The sequence below is a fragment of the Mus caroli genome, unplaced genomic scaffold, assembly GCF_978045245.1.
Source record: "Mus caroli unplaced genomic scaffold, Mus_caroli_1 scaffold_6, whole genome shotgun sequence".
NCBI lineage: Eukaryota > Metazoa > Chordata > Mammalia > Rodentia > Muridae > Mus > Mus caroli.
In genome coordinates, this window is record NW_028227261.1 from 145330385 (window position 1) to 145357042 (window position 26658).

At 42.0% G+C, this 26658-nt stretch overlaps 1 protein-coding gene across 15 annotated transcripts in view; it reads left to right on the top strand.

Moving 5' to 3' along the window:
• The window catches only part of Asph (aspartate beta-hydroxylase), a 209783-nt gene that overhangs the window by 149190 nt on the left and 33935 nt on the right, over positions 1-26658 (top strand). For all 15 annotated transcript variants that reach the window (XM_029476170.2, XM_085839501.1, XM_029476159.2 and 12 more), the window contains one exon: positions 4008-4145. In XM_029476170.2, coding sequence (XP_029332030.1) covers positions 4008-4145 — 138 coding nt within the window. The remainder of the gene's footprint in view (positions 1-4007; positions 4146-26658) is intronic.

Consider the following 26658-nt stretch of genomic DNA (forward strand, 5'->3'; position numbering starts at 1 on the left):
ATAACGAGTCCACATTGTCTTCAGCTCTGGTCTCACTCTCCACAGGCATGTTCACACATCTCCAGCCAGTCCAAGGGCACTGCATACATGCTCGCACAGCAAGCTCCCTTCTCCTCTCCGCCATTTTTCTTTGAGATGGTCTTGGGTTCCTTTATTGCCAACTCCTGAATCAAAATTGGGGTCAACCTTAGCTCCTCCCTCTTTTCCTCCCTTCCTGAGGGCAAGTTCCAAGGATCAGAATTCCTGGGCTCATTAGTAGCCCCCCTTTCTTCAGGGCATGTTAATTCCAGTTTCTCATCAGCCACCTCAGTAACTTGTAAGCACCCCACTGTTGTTTCTTACGTTAGTTACACTTTCTGTCCAGCCACCTTATTCTCAAAACATCTGTGATTCGAAATAAAACAAAGCCCCATTTCTATGCAATGTCATTTATAGTTCAACACAGGTAACTTGTAACCCAGTGTTAGACCCAAAATGTTCCAGCCACAATGTCCCAACACTCCACACAGGCCAGCCCAAGCTGCGCCTCTCAGGACAGATCTATCACACAGATTTCAGAATTAGAAGCTTTCATTGTGTGCCTCTGTGTGTGTGTGTGTGTGTGTGTGTGTGTGTGTGTGTATGTCAGTGTCTGTCGGTGACTTTGTGTATCTGCATAAAGGACACATAGCAATAATTTGACAAAAATAGAAATGGCATTGATGTAAAATACATTTAAGAAGACTAGGATGTAGCACAGTTCCTCGATTACCTGCCTAGTGTCCCTGTCCCCAGTTCCACATGATGTGGGTGTGGTAGAACATCCCATAGTACTATCGCTCTGAAAGGAAAGGCAGGAGGATCAGAAATTCAAGGTCATCTTCAGCTACACAGCAAGTCTGAGACCCACCTGGGCTTCATGGCCCTGTCTCAAAAGGAAAAAAAAAAATTAAAAAAGAGTATACATCACATTCACAAGTTTCTTATTTGACAGAATTTTTTTTTAGAAATTTTTGTTGTCATTTTATGTGTGTGGTTTTAAAAAATAATCTAGCCTAATTTGTTGAATCTATTCTATATTGTACCAATAGAAGCGATTTTTACGTTCCTTATCTATCACTGTGAGGATTTTATTTCTGATTAACATGACGGGGTGAGTGCCAATTCAAGGCTGTTGTTGAGTGCATGGTGCTTACTGCGCCTCAGTCCACACAGGCACAGAACTGTGACCAGGCTGCACAGACTGTGACCAGGTACCCTAAGAACCCACCTCGCCCCAGCACGCAGCAACGCACAGCCCAGATGTAAGACCCTGGAGGCTGCAGCAGGAGCTACACTGCCTGCTGGTTGGGTTGTCCTATAATTACTATTTTACACACTATTCCGTCAATATGGCTAGTCTTTCCAATGAATTACTAATGATTCAAAAATTAATGAACTACCAGACTTTAAAAAGACAAAAAGAATCATATGTTATAATTAATGGTGTTCAGCTAAATAGCAGAAGGTTCAGGAAATAAAGTCTTAAATTCAAATTGGCTAACACCATAATGATCAAATTATTTCAAAGATGGGTCTTTTTTCTTTTCTTTTTCTTTCTTTCTTTTTTTCCCCCTGACATCAGTTGGCCATTTTAACTTTCTGCGCTTTAAAAAAACTCTGGACCCAACTTACATGTTTTTCAAGGAAAATATATAAGAAGTATTAGTATGTATGCTGTTTGAGATTTTAATGAGAAAGATAATTAAGAATTTTTTAATGGTTTCAAGAAATATTACAAAAAGAGAAAGAGTGTGTAGCTGGTTTTGAGGGGCCTTGAATTCTAGTTCCAAGAATGGAGGCATTATAACTCTCATTTTCAGCAGTTTACAGAAGGGAGAGATCCGGGCTGCTAGAAAGCTCTGGTGAGGTCATTTATGTCAAAGGCCAATTGTGGAGTGCTGTGGAAAATAAGAGGGCCATCTACACACCCTTTACTGTCCTGAGCAAGAAAAATTTGCAGCATGATTGTTAAACACTTTCAAAGGTTAATAATTTCATACATTAAGCTATGAGTTTATTTACTGCCAAGTGTTTTTCATAATAAAATTTAAAGAAGCTGGTATTTTCTATGTTTAAATTATTATATCTGGAGTTTTACAAAGAAAGTATTTAAGTTAACATGAAATTCTCTTTATTGATCAAGACATATTCATTCAATCAGGTGTGATAGCACATGCCTATAATCTCCCCAGACAGGAAGCCAAGGCAGGAGGATTGCACGTTGGAGGTTACCCTGACCTATAGAAGGAGACACTGTATATGACATGGGGAGGGCTGCACAGTTTTTCAAAATCAGTTCTCAAAAGAGCAATTGGTAGATTAGACCTAGCAGTGGAAGAGATGACACTCAGTGTGCTACTAAAAAACTCTTCTCTCCAAAGACAATGGGCATGTAGGGCAGGCAGCATGAGAGCAGGGCCACCTATGGGCATATGGTGTATCCTCGTTTGGACCAGCCATATGGAAGATAGCCCCCCATCCCCCCAAAAAGCTAGTCTTAATGCCAGTCGTATTATGAGAGCCAACGTGAAGCCATGAGTGTTGTCCCTTATTGCAGAAAATGTACACACTCCATGAACAAAAGTTTTCTGTTAAAAAGCCTGCTATACTGTACAATGTATATCATAGCTGTAACTGCCATGCTATTTATTGCCAGCTCAGAATAATATTTCCTTTTTATCTGTTCTGTCATCGTGGAAAATCAAAGAAAGTTACTAGGAAAATAAATTTACTCTTGGTTGGTTTTTGCAGCCTGTTTCAGTAAATAGTGAATGTATTTGAAATTGTTTAAATCACAATCCACTCCTTTTAGAGAAAATATAAACATGGAACTCACAAAATGAAAGCTAAGTACAAGCATGACCTCCTTTGGTGTCTAACACTGTGTGTATACACAACAAATTACGTTTTAAACTGGCTTAGATGTGTGGAAACCAAACTAGGTGAGGCATGGGTCCAGAGAAAGACCTCCATGGGGATACCCCCACCCGAGTCATGCATGAGATAGCATGCACCCAAAGAATCATGAGAGACCATCTTGATGCAAACATACGAGGTAGTTTAATGATGGAGCTCCGGGCTGACATGTATCTCACACAGGAGACAGAGGTGTCGACCACGAGGCTCAAAAGTTAGGGGTTTATATAGGAAAAGAGTGGGGGTAGGGGAAGAATTGGCATGGCTTCACACAATTGGACAGTTTAAACATCAGCAAACTGTACGTGCAGATCAAGATAACAGCAGAGCATCTGGTTAACATTTAACCCATGTCAGAAGGGCAGGAGATAGGGAGGCGCCAGTCCAGTCCGGACATTCTTGTATGTCTTCCCTATCTTTATGGCTAGTTGGTTCCTGGGATGACTTTATAGCCTTTGTTCTTTGCTCTGGGCCCAAAAAGCCCTCCTAACTTGCAAGCTGTATGAGTCATGGGCCTTGAATTTTAATTTTCTTTCACCAGAACCACAGAGCTGGTGGCCTGAGAGTGAAGATAAATACTAGCATTCACTTATCCCAACAGCTTACAGAAGCTCAGTTAAAAACCAGAAGTTTCACCAGCTATCATCAGGGAAGATCTTGATTTAATTATCTCAAGGTACAGTTAGTCGCTGAATTAACAAAGGTCATAGTTGTTTGAGGCTTTTCAGATCTGTAGGGTGTGAACTCAGTCTGCATTCAATAGAAATGACACTTCAAATTTTGACTTTTGAGCTCTGTGCTGCTGGGCAGTGATGCTGATCTGTGGCCCTGTCAGACATACATCACAGGGGGAACCAGAGGGCCCTCTGCAAGAGCGCTGATGCTGAAGACAGATGTGCTGTGCCTTAGGGGAAGTAGATTTTCACTGTAGAATATTTACAATGGGTCTGCATGGTGGCCAGGCTACATCTCAAGGAACATCTGTACTAGCTTATGTGATGTCCTTCAATTTTGAAACAAAAATGTTTTCTGGAAAAGAGCAATATGAAGCAGCCTTTCTATTCTTTCAGGCATATAAGTGGTATGAACTTGGGCACAAGAGAGGACATTTTGCCTCTGTCTGGCAGCGTTCCCTCTACAATGTGAATGGTCTGAAGGCTCAGCCGTGGTGGACACCCAGGGAGACTGGCTACACAGAGCTAGTGAAGGTGAGTGTTAACTTCCACAGCAACCCATCCAACCTACTGAAACCACAGGTGAGGAAGGAATGTTAAGAGAAAAGGTATTTTATTTCTAGTAAGAAAATCTTCTAACTGAAGCCTTCTGACCCTTGCTACCCTCATCTGTCCATTTCTGTCTTTCCAATGCTAGCTCATTATGTTCTGAGCACTCACAGACCTTTCCTAACCTTAAACTCCAAAATCCTGCCACTGTCCTTCCCAATACAGCACAGTCATCTTCATCACAGCAATAGCCCGTTTCTGGTACCAATGTCTGCCTATTTTGCCTTTGTTGGCTGTGATAAAACACTGACCAAAAAACAACTTGGGGAGGAAAGAGTTATTTCAACTTATAGGTTGTAGTCCATCAACAAGGGAAGCCAGGGCAGGAGCTCAAGGCGGGAACCTGGAGGCAGAAACTAAAGCAGAGACCACAGAGCAGTGCTGCTGGCTGCACTGCTCCTCATTCTCGGACTGCCTGTCCAGGGTGGCACTGTCCATAGTCAGCTAGATCCCCTTCATAAATCATTAATCAAAGATAATAATAATAATAATGTCACCCATCAATCTGCTCATGGGCGCAAATCTTCAATTATGGATTCCTCTTTCCAAGTGACTCTAACTCAGAGTTTTGACAAAAAATAGCCCTTGGGATATTAGATGACAAGGAAGGAACTTTGTGTGGATTAACAGTTCTCAGACTTCTCAGTCTTGGTACCCTTTGTATTCTTAAAAATTGTTGAGCTTTGTGGGGATTTTTCTTTGGGTGGGAAGTGGGGCTATTCCTTTCTATAGAATAATCACAAGGCAAAATTGAAATATTTCAGGTCTATGTATTAATTCTTTAAAAGTAACCTCATTATATGGCAATACAAATGATTATATTTTCATATGGAATGATCTTCATTTAGATGTAGAATCATTTTCATATAGAATCAAAATAGAAAATGTAATGAGATTGAAATTATGACATTTTCTAGAGTGGTGTTGTTAGAGATCACACAACCCTTGGAAATTCCTCTATGTGCCTGAGCCCAAGTGAACATGCAAAAAGGTACATGTTCCTCTGTATTATCTACAAAATCGTTTGGGCCTTTCAAATTCCTGACGGGTTCAGCATCTCAGGTATTGCTGGACTGAATTTTGAGAACTTTTAGATTTGAGGCTACAGAACAAGAAAGCAGTTATAAATATTTTATAAACGATAACAACTGGAAAACAGAAGCAAAGTTCTTCTAACAACTTAAGAGCTATAAAACACGGGAATGTTTTACATCAGGAGATTGAATCTAAATGCAAAGATTCTGTGTGATTTTGTTAGCAATTGGCGAGCTTATGTTTGCTTAAAGTAAATGTGTTCTTAGGCTCATTAATAAAATGGGACTGGGTTGTTGATTTACTAACAATTTGTTTTACATTTCAAATGGGAAAGATGTGTGTCATTGGTCAGATGGCCTTCATCAGTTTGTAGATGATGGTACTTTCTGGTTTTCCAATAACTATGGATCTTTTGTAGGAGGAAACAGACAGGGTGACAAATATTGCTAATTCTAGAATCTGGATGATGGGCGTGGAGAAGCTCCATGCCCCTTTCCTTTTACTGTTGCATGTATGTTTTAAATTAATCACTGGTTTTGTTTTGTTTTGCTTTGCTTTGTTTTTTCTTGTTGTTTTTTCAAGACAGGGTTTCTCTGTCTATCCCTGGAGCTTGCTCTGTAGAACTTGAACTCAGAGATCTGACTGCTAGTCACATGTTTGTAGAAAAAACACCTGGAACAAAATGTCTTTAAGATCTCCTAGACTTTATTGATGCCTCTGGTCTGCCTAGGAGGAAGAGCTACAATACTCTTCCAATGTACTTAGGAGACAGGCCTTATTTGATGGTTTGTTCTTATTTCATATAACTGCATAGCTTATAATCATGTTCTCCAGTGTTAAAGCCAGCTTCCCTTCCTCATGCTTTAAACACTTGGTCAGTCAGAAAAAAGTCTGGCCATGCCACGGGAGGCTTTAAGAGGCCCCACCCCTGAGCAGGAAGAGCACAGGAACATCTCTGTGAATCCTCAGCTCTTGGTGCTGTCTCCCATTTGTTTCCTCATCAAACTCCATCTTCCCCCCCGAGCACTCACTGAGCTCTGCAGATCTCCTGTATCATTCACACGTCCCGGACTCTGAAAGTTGGGGGACCTGCTGGAGATTTCAAGTGACAGAAATAAAACTCAAAGATTGCTTTAACATCAGGGAGCCTGGTTGATTGCCATAGCTGAAAGCCTGGCATTAGAACAGATGTCTCGGGGAGGGGGGGGGGGGAGAGCAGCAGTTAGGAAGATGGTTTCTTGGCCCCTACCCTTCCTCCTTGCTCAGCTCTGTCCTCAGTGTGAGATAGTTGGCAGCAGCACTCGGACTGGAGCTGAGAAGAGTAAAAGCACCATTGGGCCACCACACAAACACTAGAGACTTCTGGGAAGAGCCGTTCCTGTTGGTAACAACATGGCAGATGGGCACTCCCCGGACAAGGCAGCATGAGACACAGAGTAGCTAGCTTCCTGGCTTCCAGGAGAAGCTTTACCCAGAGCACTGGTCTGTCCTTCCAGTCTGACTGAGCTACTGTGAAGGGCAAAGACATGTGAAGTTGTCCCAAATCCCCAATAAATACATCCAGAGGACTTCTTCTGAAATGAGTGGCTTATCTGGGGGAGATGGGCACCCTAACAGAGCCCGGGTATATCTAGGAAGGTAGCCTACAGAGTTGGATACCCTTGTCTGTTGGCATACACTTGCACCCAAATATTTTTTCTCTGTTCTTTTCTTTCATTTTTGCCATTAATTTTTAAAGCTATTTTCACTGTTTTGGGTTTATCTTCTATGAAAATATTGACTAAAGCTATACTACCAAAACACTTACCCCTCTGAACGTTATCATTCCCTATGAAGACTTGCGTACCATGTAAACCCGTTTCCTATACCTTTCTAACTTGATGGTTTTAGCCAGGGTCTTGGTTTATTTCTGATGTTATAACAAAATCCCACAAACAGAATGTCTTGGAGGCAACACAGACCTAGTTTTCAAGATTCTGTATCTGAGAGAATGCGGGACGTGGCATTCACTCTGCTTGGGTACTGAAGATTTCATAAGTAGAAATGCTCAATAAACATTGGTTATTAGTACTATGGTGGTTGTAATCATAATTATGTGATTCTGAGCATCTCTAAAAGCAACTATAAAGTTATTTTGAAGTATCCTCTATTATTGGAATAATAATGTAATAATTAACATCCATTAAATGCTGCCTACCAACCATCAATGTGCTGAGCACTTTTATGTAATATTTCTAATCTAATTTTTATAGCAGCTCTAAAAGATTATTACTGACACGTATATGAATGACATAAGGCTGAGAGAAGTTAAGACGCTTGCCTAAGTTCTCATCTCTAGTGGTGGCAGAACTGAGATTTGAATCCACGTAAGTCCATGTCCTCCCGTGAGCCCTATGATGGTCTTCAGAAGCGTTGACCTTTGCTCTCAGGTCACATGATCTTCTTTTGCTAGTTCAGTACTCATTTCATAATCACATGTAACTGACCTTCCGAGGTTTACCACTTGATCTGTTTCAAGCTCAGCTCTTTCTTTAAAGAAGGAATGTAGAGCTTGGGTGTTAGTCCAGCAGCATAGAATCTCAGCATGGGTGACGTCTCGTAGCTCAGTTCGATGTGAAACTATTTCACCTTGCTACCTTAGCTTGCAGAAATATGAATATCATAAATGGAGTGACCTTTTAAAATGAAAACAGTTTTAAAGTGCTGCCAGTGACGACTAGTCTAAGGAATAACATCACTCTTCAGTCGCCAAACAAGCATCAAGATGATCTGCCATATCCCGAGTCACCCAGCCATTGATATCTGGAAATAGAAATCTTCCAGATATGGTGGCTGTCACATTTGACCAAAATGCTTCCAAAATAATTTCTTAGAGTGTCTCTAAGTCCTTTGAGTGACTTGCCTTTAACTGCCTGTCTTCAGTCAGGCTCCTCAGTGCTCAGAGACAGAGGAACATTTTCTTGCTGGTTGAGATGAAGTGAAGGGAAGTGCAGCCCTGAGTTACAGCCCCATTTTGTTGACTCGTCGACCCTTACTGTGGAGCCTATATATAATTCAGGAGCTCTGACACTGGGTTTATAAACCTAGATGGAAGAAGCAAAGAAAGTGTTAACAACAGTATTTTCTATTTGGGATACATTTCCATTAAAGTTGGCAGGTTGTTGCATATTGTTCAGAAATATCAGAGTGCCAAATTCCTGAGAGACATTTAGCTTAAAAATTTATATAAAAATGGACTAATAATCCCTTTGGTAGGTTGAAAATAGAAAACATTACTTGTACCCCATTCTCTGAGATTAGCAGCTTGTTGAGATTAGCAGTTTGATCATGGCCAGTTTAGATGTAAACACCCATGAATAGAAGTTATATTAGCACATTCCAAACCCAGCAGCCAAGAGCAGCTGAAGCTGTAGGTTAAAATAACCCTCTGTCACCCCCCCCCCAACACACCACACACACACACACACACACACACACACACACACACACACACACACCTCCTTGCATTCAGCACTAGGAAAAACAAAAACAAAAAACCTCTTGCATTCCTCTCTGAGCTTCAACAAACAGCACTTGGGGGAAGTTTGCTTTTCTTCCCAGTGTGGTTTTATCTCAGTTGGAGAAGTTCCTGGGAGCACTGTGCTGTTCCAAAGAGCACTGTGCCATTCCCGGGAACACTGTGCCATTCCCAGGAGCACTGTGCCACCCCCAGGAGAGCACTGTGCCGTTCCCGGGGCATTGTGCCATTCCTGAGAGCACTGTGCCCTTTCCGGGAGCACTGTGCCGTTCCCGGGAGCACTGTGCAGTTCCCAGGAGCACTGTATTGTTCCCAGGAGCACTGTGCCAGTGGTGTGACCCAGCGCACAGGAATGATTATAGTGAAACTCAGTCCTGTTCCATTCGATGTTGCTCTTTTAAAGTACTCCATCATGAATGAATGACCTCACCTGGGCAGAACAAGGAATTACACAGTAATTATTATGTTAGGGCTCCCACATTTCTCTCTCCGTGATTAAATATTTGAACAGTCTCAAGGAGCTTGAACTTGCTTTGAAAGGAAATGGATTTAGGAAGGAAAAAAAGAATGTCAGATTTAGTGTGGAATTAAGGCACAAATGAAGAGGATTAGCAGTTTTACATATAAGTGAAGGCTGCAATGTGGAGGAGCAACAAAAGCAATTCCTTAAGCTTTGCATATGAGTGTAATCTTACTGTTTTAAGGCACACTTCTAACCTTTTGGACCACGGTGATATCTTCACTAAAAATGGCAGTAGAACAAAGATGAGGTGAATGACTGAGAGCCATGTGCTTTGTAGGACAAAGTGAGCCTTGTAGGAGGAGACCCCCTGTTAGAGACAGAGAAATGTTTGGTCTTTGGCACTCCAGAGAAGTAACTGCATTCAGCCAAGACTGCTTTATCTCTAAATTCAAAATAACTACTCCTTTCTTGCAAGGTTTGGTTGAGACTCAAAACATAAAACAAGGAAACCCACGGCCTAGAATGTCCCTAGTGCAGTTTAGATGCCCCTCTGTCCTAAGACTAACTGGAGCTGTACACCAAAAAGGCCAACCTGCAAAAGTCACAGAGGGCTAGGCTCAACCACAGCTAACACCCCAGCTAAAGAGCCAACTAAGGATGAGGTACAGAGAGATCTCATCTACACGCATTGGGAAGAAGAACGGAAAAAGGGTCTGGGGTCTCCAGGTTTTATCCTTGGGGTGCTGACATGAGCTTAGGTAGATGTTTATTGAGTGACTTACATACCTATGTGTAGATGTAAGCGGTGGCCCAGTGTAAAGCAAACTCCCTGCCTTTTATCCTGCCTTCAGTTGCCTTCAAGGCCGAAGTGGGCAGTCTTTTCAGCTAAAGCTGCTTCCAATGGCCCCTTTAAGATCATCATATTTAAACCAAGTCTGGCAACGAAAAAAATATTGATTGCATCACCTTTGGGTTATTTTAAACCAAAAGGCAACATTTCTTTCACAAAGTAAAGTGAGTTTTCAGTATTTGTCAACATGGGGAGAATAGCTTTATGAGGGGGAAAAAGTGCATTTGAGGAACGCAGTGCAGCGTTTATGTTTCAGAATGATTGTCTATGGTTCCTATTTCATTTTAGGCTTAAAAATGCCTAAGCCAGAAGTTCATGCTCTATGGCTTGATATACATATGTAAAGATCAATATCTTGAATGTACATATGCCCATGCATATGTTCGGATGTCTCATTTACCCTCGAAGTCCCTATAGCCCTCTGTCAAATACAAAGGCCCAAAGACTAAACTCCATACCAGTATAGCTGCGATCCTGAGGCCTAACAAGAGCCTGCCTGGCAAACCAGCCTCACTAAAGTAACCAGCCAATGAGAGCAGCTCAGTATAAATTAGGCTTGCAGAAGACCACACTCCCATGTTCAGCAATAATCTAGAACACTTGGCAGTGAGTGACATCTGTAATATTAGCCCTAATCACAGAGATCTGATTCACAAATAACACCTTTCCTGGGTTTTGTCTATAGTTCTAACAACCAGAAAAAGCCAAGAAGGCACGTCTAACTTAGCCCTAGCAGACACCCTCCTTGTCAGATGTTTCCCAGTTGTCCCTTGACTCCTCACCCCACCCCCACCTTGCCTAAATAGTTCCACTTCAGGCTAAGCCTGACTCCCTCCAAGCTCAGAATAAATGGCTTCTGTTGTTCTTATTTGACTGGTCTTGTTTTATTTTCACAATAAGAAATGATAGCTATTTTTCTTTCATCTTTATATTCAAGCTTGGAAAAACAGAGCTGGTCAGAATGCATCAGGGCTAGCAAGAAATTTTTCCTTTGATCTGCAGAGGTTTTATTAAAATTACTGCACAGAGAATTTGCTCTGAGACTCTACTCGGTGTGGCCTGTGCTCTGCTCTACTTGCTCAGCTGTGCCCCACCCCCACTAAGAGGGGGGCAATGCCTCCGTGTTACTGCTGTTTCTAAAGCCTAGCACATTACCATGCCAAGGTTTAAGACAACTGATTTTATCTCTAAAAAGGTAGATAACTCCTGAAATAAGATAAAATGATCACTATTTCCAAAAGAAGATATGTAATTCCTAGTATAAACCCTAGAATTATTCCTAGGACATTAACTAAGATTGGATATATGTATTTATGCACTATGGGGGTCAGTCCATTCTAATTCCATGCTGTTGCCTACACATTCCTTTGACCACATCCCTTCATTTAGTTTACTACCAGTTCTTGTTGAGGTCCTTGGTATCACTAGAACATTCTCAACTGCTTATATGCAATCTCAGGGTTTTATTTCAAACTACTAGTCAGCAATCATCAGAGCATCTCACTTAGATGATCCTGAGCCCTATGAGTTCCTGTATTATGTTTCTCTGCAGATTAAAACCATAATTCTTTATTGCTTCTAGAGAGGGATCTCATTATGTACACTAGTCTGGCCTGGAACTCAGAAACCTTCCTGCTTCTACCTCTGCAGTCATGGGACTGAACGTGCATTGGCACACACTGCAAAATATAATCTTTCTCCCCCTTCTCCATTGCTTTTATTTGTATGAATTTACTCATCTTCTTGTTGATAGAGAATTATTGAGGACCTTCCATCTTCTATTCCCTTTCTTAGCTAGAGCATGTTCCCTACTTGGACATGTTCTTCTGTGATAGCTGAATCATCTCTCTCTCCCCAATCCTTGTCTTGAAGTGCCAACCAATAGCACCTCACAACGTGATGATAATTGAAGATAGGACCTTTGCAAAGGTGAGTAAATTAAAAGCAAGCCACTGAGGAGAACCCTTTCCCAGTCTACCTGGAGCCCTTCTCAGAGCATGGGATTTAAACCCATAGAACCCAGAGATGCACTCCTTCAGAAGACAGGCCATGTGGGGCTCCAATGAGAAGATAGAATAGAAGGTTTCCATGTGGCTTTTCAAGAGGCCTTTAGTATTAATTGCCCCTTCCTATACCCCTCTCAGAGACTTTTTGAAGGAAGCATTTAAAATGAGGAACCTAGGGTAACTGATTAAGTAATTTAAGTAACTTACCCAGAATCACACTGATAGGGGGCGGAATCATATGTGCAAAGTAAGCAGTCTATCTGAGAAACAGAAGGAGAGGGAGGAGAAGGAAGAGAAGAGGATAGGGAGGAGGGCAAAGAAGGGGAGAGGAGGGAAAAGAGGAAGGGGGAGGAGGGGAAAGAGAAGGGGGAGGAGGTAGAGGTCAAAAAGGCATCAGGTGCCCAAGAGTAACAGTAAAACAGCTTAAGGCAGGGATGCTTTTAAAGTTATAAAAAGACATTGGTCTTAGCGACGATTTTGTGGAATGACTTAAAAATCACAAACCCCCCAAAGCAAAAAATAGACCAGTGGAGTTGATCTAACTTCTGCATGTGGATGCAATCTATAAAGTGAAAAGATGACCTACAGAATTCGAGAACATATTTGCAAAGTAAACATAAAATTAAGATTTCATATCTAAAATATATGAGGACGTGTGCACCTCAAAGGCAAATTTCTGACTTAAAATGGCTAGGGCATTCTACAGAATATGAACAAATGACCAATGGATGTGTGAAAAATGGCCAAGGAAATACAAGTCGAAACCATGGTTTTGCACCTTATAAAGAGGAGAACGTAAGTATTAATAAGGATGTGGAGGAAAGACCTCCCAGGCATGGACAGTGGGAATATAAATTATCCATTATGCAAAATAGTGGGAGACTTCTTCACTAAACAATTAGCAGCGCTATAATTTGGTCCAGCAATCACGTTTTTGGGGATATGTATATATACATATGTATATTTATATATATATATATATCTATAGATATAGATATAGATAGATATTCTTTACAAAGCAGGTAAATCAAAATATAAAATATCATATATAACATATAATATAGATATATATAATTCTATAATATAGAATATATATAATATATCTATGGAAAATGATATCAAATTGTGAGCTCCCCCAAGTCCTACCCCAATCCATTTTAACATTATTCATAATATTCCAATCCATGACAATGCTCTGTGTACCCACCAGCAGGAACATGGATAAAGAGCATAGTACATATGCCCAAGAAGATGCTACATGGCCTTTAGAAAAGGAGCCATTTTCATTTGCAACAACATCTGGCTCTGAAGGATATAAGTCAGACCTAGAAAGATAAATTCTGGGTGACATTACATGTATGTGAAATCTGACAGAGTCAAAGCTGTAGTAGTCAAGAGTGGCACAGTGGCACAGAGTGGCACATGAGTTAAAGGGTGGAGAGAATGGGGGATGTTGGCCCGGATGGCGTGAACTCTGAGTTACAAGAGGAGCAACTTATAGCGGTAGCCTGCAGCGTGGGGATGATGGATGTAGTTATGAATCTGAGTGTGGACATCATAATCTTCACAAAATACACAAATAAAAACTGTCATACTGGACACACTGATCTACCTAGGCTTTGTCGATGGAGTATGGCAAGATAAAGGTGAGAGTCTGATCATGCTGGAGAAGAAGACAAACTGTAGAAGGCAGTGATGAGTAGCCTTTAAACAGGGCTAATGCAGCACTCATTGTACATAGGCTAAGCTTTGAGCAAGGGTAAGCACACCCTGGATGGTCTTCGACATGTAGTTTTACTGGTGTATGTTCTCTCAAGAGCACTAGTCTGGGAATAATGGACTGATCAATAGTGGGCCCAGGTCAAGCAAGGTCACGGAGCCTGGACAGCAGTTGGTATGAAAAGCCCCAAACAGGTGGCTTGTGTTATTATTACCTTGGAAAAGGAGAAACAAATTATATGAGGATTTTTTTTTAATGAAATGTAGAATTCTGCACCCAAAATGCCTGAGGATAGAAATGTTTCAGAGTGGCCTTTTAGGGGTTATTGTAAAGATGTCTTGGGGATATGAGCTGGTAAGAGCACAAAGTTCATTTCTGTTTCAGATGCACTTTTTAGCCATAGGCTGAAAGTAACTTTTTACACTATTTTGCATAATTTTGCACATGAAATAGGTTTTGTGGTATGTTGTTTTCTAACTGTCACTGCTCATAAAGTTCCTGGATTTGAAGGGTTTGGGTTTTCAGGTGTTTGGTGTAGGCACATTCAACCTGTGCCATCAAGGGATCATGTTGTAACTTTTTTCCAAAGACAATAAAGGCATGTGTTAGAAAACTAAGTCTCCAACAGGGAGAGAATGTCTACCAGCTCTGCAAGAAATGCAGTGTGATCTCACAACTCAAGGATGAGTGATACTTCATTGTCATAATATTATAAAATCGGAATGTGAATTTACTCAGGTGTGTGATAGACTTGGGAAGTTAGCGATCACCAAGATGAAAAAGAGAAAGCCATCAAATTTTAAGTTGCTAACCATCCCTCCTAGGTGAGTGATAGTGTCTATAGTTCATAGTCAAGAATAGTAATATACACATCTTATTTAGATAGAAGCAGGCAGAGAAACATTTAAAAGAATGAGCTGTGAGTGGGGTTATGGTTAGAGAAGAGTGGGTAGAGACCACTGTGTTCATTATAAGACCTGTCATAATGGTTACGTATTAAACACAGACTTCTTTTTCATTAAGAGAAAAGTTAGAAAAGAGACTGGTGAAAGTGAGTTTGGCTTTAGTTTGTCCTCAAAAGAACAATATTTTTGAGGTGGGGGGGAGTCCCAGGTATATAACCCATGGTTCTTGCCACTGGCTTAAAACAAAAAAAATTTTAAAAAAAATACAAAAGCCTTCGCAGAGCTCAAGATTGAAGGGCTGTAAGGAAAAAGACTTAAAAACAATTGGATGTTGGAAAGGCCTGTCAGGTTGGTGGATCAGGCAGAGGGGCGGATGAGGAAGCCACTGTGACAGGCCAGGGTCTCGGTGGAGGTAAAGCTGGCACACTCTATCACAAGTACTTGGATTCGAAGTCTGTTTGTAGATAATGAGAGAGATGGATACAGCTGAGCTTTACAGGCAAGTGTGGGCAGCCATTGATGGGCCATGTAGCTCTGGAATGGCAGTCCTCTGGACTTAGAAATCCATGTAGCCACCAGAAGCAACATCCATCTAAAGGCACTGACTTCCTAGAAACTGGCCCAGATATTCAGATGGCTTAATCTCTCTTTCTGGTCTTATCAAATGGATGCATTAAGGACCAAAGAGATCCAATTTCAAATGAAGGTTTGAAAAATGTGTAGGCGTTGCTCACTCTGTGTCCAGGTTGCTGTTATCATTTTTAAAAGGGCATTCAATGCATCTCAGACAACTGTGGAGAACATGCATATTATTTCTGTTACCCTCTTACTTTGCATTCCTACCCACCCACCCAGACAGACAGACAGACAATCAGACAGACACATTCTGCTGGAGTCTGGACGCTGTGTCCCTGCCATGTCCTTGTGTTGAGTCCCTGACTCCCATGATGAAGGCAGTCAGATGTGGGACTTTTGAGAGGAGACTGGCTCATTAGGCTGGGCGCTTACGACTCTCATGTCTTCCCCATGCAATGCTTGTGAGTTGTTAGGGGAAAGCACCAAAGTAAAACAGCTCTTCGACAGACACCAGAGCTTCCAATTTCTTGATCTGGGTCATAAGTGGCTAGAAATTTGTTCATAAGCCACCCACCCAGTCAGTGCCATGGGCCATACTAGCTAAGCACACACACACACTCACAGTGTAATTAAGTTTGAATTTTGTATAATTTATTTATTTTTTAACATATAGTTAAAAAATATTCTCAGGCCCTTCCCATGGTTCTTCCTAATGCTCTGTTATATCATTCCAAAGATGAGACATCCCAGAGTCATTAGTGTGGTTAAAAGATGTTTCCATCAAAACTTACATGGTTGTGCTTAGTGTATACCTGAGTTTACCTTTGTCTGCACCAGGCTTACCTGTGTCATCTTGTGATTCACTCAGTTCTGACACTTGTCATGGGTGGGAGCTGACCTGAGCATGCCTGTGTGAACCCCAATTTGTGAGAACTCGGGGGGAATCACTCTAATGCCCACCGCAGTATATAGTCTCTGGGCCAAGGTGTGACTCTCTTTCTTTCCATGGATACCTTAGGAATGGTTGAGGAGGGGATAGAAGAGTGGCTTTCTGTTGCTAAATCTGCTGGCCACAGGCCTGTGGGCTGTGGGCTTAATAACCACTCCCAAGAGTCATTTTGTGTTTCCTGAGGAGAAATGCTACCCCCTAGAGCAACAGTACAGATCCTTCCAGCCATCAATTTCTATGACAGAGTATTGAACTCAAAAGAGAAAAATAACAAGTTGATGGTTTACTATGGACATAAATAGAAATCTCTGTAGCTCTTGGTTAGTCATGGTAGTCTACAAAGGAACACAATCAAAAGAATATGCATAAGCTTAGAACATGATTGGTTAGAAGACCAGAGCCTGGTTAGTTTCAAAGTGGCTGGAGGGCCGAGGAAAGCAATAGGCCTGCTCAGTGCTAGAAGCTGAAAGATGCAGCTGTCCTGGGAGGCTATGGGTCTCAGTCCTGAGTCAGATTGCTAGGGAAATAAAGTCAAAGGCTGGAGTTGGATGTCCTCTGACAGTGGTGGCAGCAGAAAGTCTCAGATACTAAACAGGGATTAGTTTCAGAAAGAAAGAAAGAAAGAAAGAAAGAAAGAAAGAAAGAAAGAAAGAAAGAAAGAAAGAAAGAAAGACAGGAAGGAAGGAAGGAAGGAAGGAAGGAAGGAAGGAAGGAAGGAAGGAAGGAAGGAAGAAGGGAGGGAGGGAGGGAGGGAGAGAGAGAGAGAGAGAGAGAGAGAGAGAGAGAGAGAGAGAGAGAGAGAGAGAGATCCATCATATACCAGCTTCTCCCTGCACTGTTTCTAGTTCCATCCAGGCTCCCAGATGATGAGCTGATACCACGCATGTTCAGAGTGCATCTTCCCTGCTCACTTCTCCAGCCCTCCTGCCACACGTCTCTGGAATCATCTACACAGATGCCCCTAGGACTGTGCTATTTTAGTTTTCTAGGCATCTCGAAGTCCACTAAGGTTGACAACCAAGATCAGCCATGGCAAGTAAGATGGGGATCATGCATGGCGTTTGAGCCCATGTGTTTAGAGTCAGGCACTGGGACCCCTCTGCACTGATGTGTGATGTCTGGGCTTCAGCTGTCACCCAGCTCAACTAACACACACAGGGGAACAAAAGACTTTAAAACAAAATCCAGGTAGGCTACATGGCTCAGCACATAAAGGAGATTGCTGCCAAGCCTGAGACTTGAATTTGATTTCCAAGGCCTACATGGGAGGAGAGAAATGACTCCTTCAAATCATTTTCTAAGCTTCTAATGCATACTGTGACACATATGTGCCCCTACAACAGTGAAAGTCATTAATTAATTACATACACACATGGGGGGGGGATGATTACTACCATGGAAAAGTACCTTGGCAACACTTCCAGAAAGGCTGAGGGTGAAGGGTGCAGGACTGACATTTCATATAAAAAGACAGCCTGTTCTTAAGTAGAAATTTAAATTATATTGAGTGATGCAATCACTTTAACATTTTCTCCTAGGACTTTGTGCCCTATTTTAGTAACAAAAAGATCAGCTGTTCCCAACTATGCCCTTAAAATCAGCTTTCAAAAGAAATAAAAGGGATTTCTAAAAGGCTGGGGGTGGGGGAAGGCAAAGCTTGCCCTTATAAGGCTCCGATAACCTCATTTGGAAAGTAATTTCACGTGTTAGAGAGGTAATTCTCTCCTTGTCTGTGTGACAGACTCACAAGAATCTAACAGATTTATCCAGCAACTTGACCAAGCTACAATAACACTGAGTACTGTGGCAATTTAGAAGCACTAGTGAGGAGCACACTGCAAGATTGCGGCGTGCACTTTTTCCTCTTCCTCATAATCTTGAAACCTTAACGAAATCCTCTAGTTCTCTCACTCCCGGGACGTCACCTAGCAAGGACTTTTGAGCCTCCCTTTGTTGGCATGAGCTCTTGCTCTTCCTAGCTATAACCTGCCAGCTTAGGATGACTGAAGAGGGACTGCGGTTGTTGGACGACGTTGAACAAGGACCAGTGATTGGCAGGCCTCCACACGGGAGGAGGAGGCACAGGGGTTGCAAGGAAGGCAATGGTGGGCTTCATAGGAACAGAATTACCAAAGCATTCTCTAATCAAACCCTGTGCCCTGCAGTAGTCAGAGCTCCTGTGTTTTCACATGATATAAAAATGTCCCCTGGTTTTAAAAGCAAGGATGACAAATATAACCTCCTAAGACCTTAATTGGTCTTATATGTGATTCCAGAATTGGGGAGCAGTCTGCATGTATTGTCTCAGGATTCTGTGCCCTAGGAGCAGATTGTATTCATAGCCAGAGAAAAGGAAGGGAATTTAAAACAACAACAACAAAAAAATGTTAGCAAGGCAGAGTTGGTTGCTGCTTGGGTCTGTCCTATTTGACCTTGGTTTAACAGTTGGCATCTGGCAATTGGCTGAGATTCACCTACTTGCTCCCAGAGTAGGTTACAACCTGGATACATATCAAGTTTCAGTGCACACTCTATGGGGCAATGCTTGAGGAAATTTGAAATTCTGTATGAGGTAGCAGATTCATGCTGGGTCGGTATAGTTCCCACACAAAGCTGGAAATGTCTGATTTGGGGAGTCTGCCACCTGTGCAGTCCTTTTGATTTAACCAGGTTTTCTTTTCCTACATTAAATCATAAGTCCATGGAAAATAGGTTGGTCAAAACAAAATGACACCAAAAACGCTTTCATTCTGTCGCGTGCCTCTTTTTACCCCAAGGTAGAATGATGTTCACAAGGCATCTCACTCTCACAATGCTCTCACTGTTTCTATGCTGTGCATTGAAATACTGCTATTGTGCAGTTACTTCCAGTGTCCCATGTCTATTATGCCACCCACAGCAGAAGAAAAGCTTTCTTGCTATAATTATTTGTATTATAACATGCTTTTCATCAGCTGTACCTGATCCCTGATTTATTTTTTTTTTTAATATTTTTATTACATATTTTCCTCAATTACGTTTCCAATGCTATCCCAAAAGTCCCCCATAGCGCCCCCCCACTTCCCTATCCACCCATTCCCATTCTTTTGGCCCTGGCATTCCCCTATATTGGGGCATATAAAGTTTGCAAGTCCAATGGGCCTCTCTTTCCATTGATGGCTGACTAGGCCATCTTTCGATACATATGCAGCTAGAGACAAGAGCTCCGGGGTTCTAGTTAGTACATCATGTTGTTCCAACAATAGGGTTGCAGATCCCTTTAGCTCCTTGGGTACTTACTCTAGCTTCTCCATTGGGAGCCCTGTGATACATCCAATAGCTGACTGTGAACATCCACTCCTGTGTTTGCTAGGCCCCAGCATCGTCTCACAAGAGACAGCTATATTTGGGTCCTTTCAGCAAAATCTTGCTAGTGTATGCAATGGTGTCAGCGTTTAGAAGTTGATTATGGGATGGATCCCTGGGTACGGCAGTCTCTAAATGGTCCATTCTTTCATCACCGCTACGAACTTTGTCTCTGTAACTCCTTCCCTGGGTGTTTTGTTCCCAATTCTGAGAAGGTGCACAGTGTCCACACTTTGGTCTTCATTCTTCTTGAGTTTCATGCGTTTAGCAAATTGTATCTTAAATCTTGGGTATCCTAAGTTTTGGGCTAATATCCACTTATCAGTGAATACATATTGTGTGAGTTCTTTTGTGATTGTGTTACTTCACTCAAGATGATGCCCTCCAGGTCCATCCATTTGGCTAGGAATTTCATAAATTCATTCTTTTTAATAGCTGAGTAGTACTCCATTGTGTAAATGTACCATAATTTCTGTATCCATTCCTCTGTTGAGGGACATCTGGGTTCTTTCCAGCTTCTGGCTATTATAAATAGGGCTGCTATGAACATAGTGGAACATGTGTCCTTTTTACCGGTTGGGACATCTTCTGGATATATGCCCAGGAGAGGTATTGCTGGATCCTCCGGTAGTACTATGTCCAATTTTCTGAGGAACCGCCAGACTGATTTCCAGAGTGGTTGTACAAGCTTGCAATCCCACCAACAATGGAGGAGTGTTCCTCTTTCTCCACATCCTCGCCAGCATCTGCTGTCACCTGAATTTTTGATCTTAGCCATTCTGACTGGTGTGAGGTGGAATCTCAGGGTTGTTTTGATTTGCATTTCCCTGATGATTAAGGATGTTGAACATTTTTTCAGGTGTTTCTCTGCCATTCGGTATTCCTCAGGCGAGAATTCTTTGTTCAGTTCTGAGCCCCATTTTTTAATGGGGTTATTTGACTTTCTGGAGTCCACCTTCTTGAGTTCTTTATATATATTGGATATTAGTCCCTTATCTGATTTAGGATAGGTGAAGATCCTTTCCCAATCTGTTGGTGGTTTTTTTGTCTTATTGATGGTGTCTTTAGCCTTGCAGAAGCTTTGTAGTTTCATGAGGTCCCACTTGTCAATTCTCGATCTTACAGCACAAGCCATTACTGTTCTATTCAGGAATTTTTCCCCTGTGCCCATATCTTCAAGGCTTTTCCCCACTTTCTCCTCTATAAGTTTCAGTGTCTCTGGTTTTATGTGAAGTTCCTTGATCCACTTAGACTTGACCTTAGTACAAGGAGATAGGAATGGATCGATTCGCATTCTTCTACATGTTAACAACCAGTTGTGCCAGCACCATTTGTTGAAAATGCTGTCTTTCTTCCACTGGATGTTTTTAGCTCCCTTGTCGAAGATCAAGTGACCATAGGTGTGTGGGTTCATTTCTGGGTCTTCAATTCTATTCCATTGGTCTATTTGTCTGTCACTATACCAGTACCATGCAGTTTTTATCACAATTGCTCTGTAGTAGAGCTTTAGGTCCGGCATGGTGATTCCACCAGAGGTTCTTTTATCCTTGAGAAGAGTTTTTGCTATCCTAGGTTTTTTGTTATTCCAGATGAATTTGCAGATTGCACTTTCTAATTCGTTGAAGAATTGATTTGGAATTTTGATGGGGATTGCATTGAATCTGTAGATTGCTTTTGGCAAGATAGCCATTTTTACAATGTTGATCCTGCCAATCCATGAGCATGGGAGATCTTTCCATCTTCTGAGATCTTCTAGAATTTCTTTCTTCAGAGACTTGAAGTTTTTATTATACAGATCTTTCACTTCCTTAGTTAGAGTCACGCCAAGGTATTTTATATTATTTGTGACTATTGAGAAGGGTGTTGTTTCCCTAATTTCTTTCTCAGCCTGTTTATTCTTTGTGTAGAGAAAGGCCATTGATTTGTTTGAGTTAATTTTATATCCAGCTACTTCACCGAAGCTGTTTATCAGGCTTAGGAGTTCTCTGGTGGAATTTTTAGGGTCACTTATATATACTATCATATCATCTGCAAAAAGTGATATTTTGACTTCATCTTTTCCAATTTGTATCCCTTTGATCTCCTTTTGTTGTCGAATTGCTCTGGCTAGGACTTCAAGTACAATGTTGAATAGGTATGGAGAAAGTGGACAGCCTTGTCTAGTCCCTGATTTTAGAGGGATTGCTTCAAGCTTCTCACCATTTACTTTGATGTTGGCTACTGGTTTGCTGTAGATTGCTTTTATCATGTTTAGGTATGGGCCTTGAATTCCTGATCTTTCCAAGACTTTTATCATGAATGGGTGTTGGATCTTGTCAAATGCTTTTTCCGCATCTAACGAGATGACCATGTGGTTTTTGTCTTTGAGTTTGTTTATATACTGGATTACGTTGATGGATTTCCGTATATTGAACCATCCCTGCATCCCTGTGATGAAACCTACTTGGTCAGGATGGATGATTGTTTTGATGTGTTCTTGGATTCGGTTAGCAAGAATTTTATTGAGGATTTTTGCATCAATATTCATAAGGGATATTGGTCTGAAGTTTTCTATCTTTGTTGGGTCTTTTTGTGGTTTAGGTATCAGAGTAATTGTGGCTTCATAGAATGAGTTGGGTAGAGTACCTTCTGTTTCTATTTTGTGGAATAGTTTGTGAAGAACTGGGATTAGATCTTCTTTGAAGGTCTGATAGAACTCTGCACTAAACCCATCTGGTCCTGGGCTTTTTTTGGTTGGGCGACTATTAATGACTGCTTCTATTTCTTTGGGGGATATAGGGCTGTTTAGATCATTAACCTGATCTTGATTCAACTTTGGTACCTGGTATCTGTCTAGGAAGTTCTCCATTTCATCTAGGTTCTCCAGTTTTGTTGAGTATAGCCTTTGGTAGAAGGATCTGATGGTGTTTTGGATGTCTTCAGGATCTGTTGTTATGTCTCCTTTTTCATTTTTGATTTTGTTAATTAGGATGCTTTCCCTGTGCCCTCTAGTGAGTCTGGCTAAGGGTTTATCTATCTTGTTGATTTTCTCAAAGAACCAGCTCCTTGATTGGTTGATTCTTTGAATAGTTTTTCTTGTTTCCACTTGGTTGATTTCACCCCTGAGTTTGATTATTTCCTGCCGTCTACTCCTCTTGGGTGAATTTGCTTCCTTTTGTTCTAGTGCTTTTAGGTGTGTTGTCAAGCTGCTAATGTGTGCTCTTTCTAGTTTCCTTTTGGAGGCACTCAGAGCTACGAGTTTTCCTCTTAGAAATGCTTTCATTGCGTCCCATAAGTTTGGGTATGTTGTGGCTTCATTTTCATTGAACTCTAAAAAGTCCTTAATTTCTTTCTTTATTCCTTCCTTGACCAAGGTATCATTGAGAAGAGTGTTGTTCAGTTTCCACGTGAAGGTTGGCTTTCTATTTATTTTGTTATTGAAGATCAGCCTTAGTCCATGGTGATCTGATAGGATGCATGGGACAATTTCAATGTTTTTGTATCTGTTGAGTCCTGTTTTGTGCCCAATTACGTGGTCAATTTTGGAGAAGGTACCATGAGGTGCTGAGAAGAAGGTGTATCCTTTTGTTTTAGGGTAAAATGTTCTGTAGATATCTGCCAGATCCATTTGATCCATAACTTCTGTTAGTTTCACTGTGTCCCTGTTTAGTTTCTGTTTCCATGATCTGTCCATTGGTGAAAGTGGTGTGTTGAAGTCTCCCACTATTATTGTATGAGGTGCAATGTGTGCTTTGAGATTTACTAAAGTTTCTTTAATGAATGAGGCTGCCTTTGTATTTGGAGCATAGATATTCAGGATTGATAGTTCCTCTTGGAGGATTTTACCTTTGATGAGTATGAAGTGCCCCTCCCTGTCTTTTTTGATGACTTTGGGTTGGAAGTCAATCTTATCTGATATTAGAATGGCTACTCCAGCTTGTTTCTTCAGACCATTTGCTTGGAAAATTGTTTTCCAGCCTTTCATTCTGAGGTAGTGTCTATCTTTTTCTCTGAGATGAGTTTCTTGTAAGCAGCAAAATGTTGGGTCTTGTTTGTGTAGCCAGTTTGTTAGTCTATGTCTTTTTATCGGGGAGTTGAGTCCATTGATATTAAGAGATATTAAGGAAAAGTAATTGTTGTTTCCTGTTATTTTTGTTGTTAAAGTTGGCATTCTGTTCTTGTGGCTGTCTTCTTTTAGGTTTGTTGAGGGATTACCTTCTTGTTGTTTCTAGGGCGTGGTTCCTGTCCTTGTATTGTTTTTTTTCTGTTATTATCCTTTGAAGGGCTGGATTCGTGGAGAGATAATGTGTGAATTTGGCTTTGTCGTGGAATACTTTGGTTTCTCCATCTATGTTAATTGAGAGTTTGGCTGGGTATAGTAGCTTGGGCTGGAATTTGTGTTCTTTTAGTGTCTGTATAACATCTGTCCAGGATCTTCTGGCTTTCATAGTCTCTGGTGAAAAATCTGGTGTAATTCTGATAGGCTTGCCTTTATATGTTACTTGGCCTTTTTCTCTTACTGCTTTTAGTATTCTATCTTTATTTAGTGCATTTGTTGTTCTGATTATTATGTGTCGGGAGGTATTTCTTTTCTGGTCCAGCCTATTTGGAGTTCTGTAGGCTTCTTGTATGTTCATGGGCATCCCTTTCTTTAGATTTGGGAAGTTTTTTTCTATAATTTTGTTGAAGATGTTTGCTGGTCCTTTGAGTTGAAAATCTTCATTCTCATCCACTCCTATTATCCGTAGGTTTGGTCTTCTCATTGTGTCCTGTATTTCCTGGATGTTTTGAGTTAGGATCTTTTTGCATTTTCCATTTTCCTTGATTGTTGTGCCCATGTTCTCTATGGAATCTTCTGCACCTGAGATTCTCTCTTCCATCTCTTGTATTCTGTTGCTGATGCTTGCATCTATGGTTCCAGATTTCTTTCCTAGGGTTTCTATCTCCAGTGTTGCCTCATTTTGGGTTTTCTTTATTGTGTCTACTTCCCTTTTTAGGTCTAGTATGGTTTTGTTCATTTCCATCATCTGATTGGATGTGTTTTCCTGTTTCTCTTTAAGGACTTCTACCAGTTTGGTTGTGTTTTCCTGTTTTTCTTTAAGGACTTGTAACTCTTTAGCCATGTTCTCCTGTAGTTCTTTAAAGTCCTTCTTGATGTCCTCTACCATCATCATGAGATATGCTTTTAAATCCAGGTCTAGTTTTTCAGGTGTGTTGGGGTGCCCTGGACTGGGCGAAGTGGGAGTGCTGGGTCCTGATGATGGTGAGTGGTCTTGGTTTCTGTTAGTAAGATTCTTACCTTTACCTCTCGCCATCTGGTAATCTCTGGAGTTGTTATAGTTGTCTCTGTTCAGAGGTTGTTCTTCTGGGGATTCTGAGTATCCTCTGTCAGCAGACCTGTACAGACTAAGTTCGGCGGAGTCCCGGAGCCAAGATGGCGCTCCCTGCAGGGCAGGTCACTGTTCTCCGGCTGGGAGGGTGTTGGATGTCTGCGGCCCCAAAAGGGTGTTGCCTCAGCGGTTCTGTGGCTCCCGCCTGTCCCAGAAGCTGTCTGCCTCTGTGGTCCTCACTCTGACCTGTAGAGACTAAGTTAGGCGGAGTCCCGGAGCCAAGATGGCGCTCCCTGTAGGGCAGGTCACTGTCCTCCGACTGGGAGGGTGCCGGATGTCTGCGGCCCCAAAAGGGTGCTGCCTCAGCAGCTCTGTGGCTCCCGCCTGTCCCAGAAGCTGTCTGCCTCTGTGGTCCTCACTCTAACCTGTAGACTAAGTTCGGCGGAGTCCCGGAGCCAAGATGGCGCTCTCTGCAGGGCAGGTCTCTGTCCTCCGGCTGGGAGGGTGCCGGAATTCTGCGGCCCCAAAAGGGTGCTGCCTCAGCGGCTTTGTGGCTCCTGCCTGTCCCAGAAGCCGTCTGCCCCCGTGGTCCCCACTCTGACCTGTAGAGACTAAGCTCGGCGGAGTCCCGGAGCCAAGATGGCGTTCCCTGCAGGGCAGGTCACTGTCCTCCGACTGGGAGGGTGCCGGATGTCTGCGGCCCCAAAAGGGTGCTGCTTCAGCGGCTCTGTGGCTCCTGCCTGTCCCAGAAGCCGTCTGCCCCCGTGGTCCCCACTCTGACCTGTAGAGACTAAGCTCGGCGGAGTCCCGGAGCCAAGATCCTGATCCCTGATTTATGTTGAAATCCAGTTAGTGCGGTCCTGCTCTGATCCCCGGCCCTGTTATTCCAGATGGTTTGCTGGAGCATGGGTAAAACGGGGTTTCCCAAACCCCGGTTTCACTCTGTACCTCCTTAATGCTCTGTAGACTCACCCCTGTCTGCTTCGACCCATTGCTCCCACCAGCCTTCCTACTCCTGAGGGACACCACAGTGCAATGGGACAAGGACTAAATCTGCCCACATGAAGCCCCAGCTGAGGCTAGAGCAACCTTATACAGAATAAGTCAAGGGCTTGTTTATTTGATTGAACTCTAAACATTTTTTTCCTTTTGTTATTAACTTTATAATGTATCCTGCCCCAGTGGCTGATTTCCCAAAACCTTTGAAAGTTTAACTACTGTCTATCTTGTTGGAATGGTGTCACTGTAAGGAACACTATTGAAATTAAATCTGTGATCTGAGTTCCAGTGTGGATGCTGGAGTCACATGGAACTTGGTCATTGCACCGTTAGCAAAACGGGTGTTCTTGTTAGATTGGAGGGGGAAAGAGGACCAAGAGGGGAGACAGGGAAGGAGGGAGAGAGAGGGAAAGAGACAGAGAGATAGAGGGACAGAGAGAGAGACAAACAGAGACAAAGAAAGGAAGGGGTGAGAATAAAGAGAGAAACTTTAAACATGTTATAATACAAATAATTATAGCAAGAAAGCTTTTCATAGATTATGAGTTTATTTTTTTCATTTTTATCTTATGTGTACATATTCCCTACCTGAATGCATGTGCACCACATATCTGCCTGATGCCCACAGAGGACATGGAAAATCCTGGAACTGGAGTTAAAGAGCCACCTTATGGGTTCACAAAACCAAACCCTGTTCCTCTGCAAAAGTAGCTAGCAAGAACTCTTAACCAATAATAAGCTGCCTTCTGATCTGAATTTTCTCT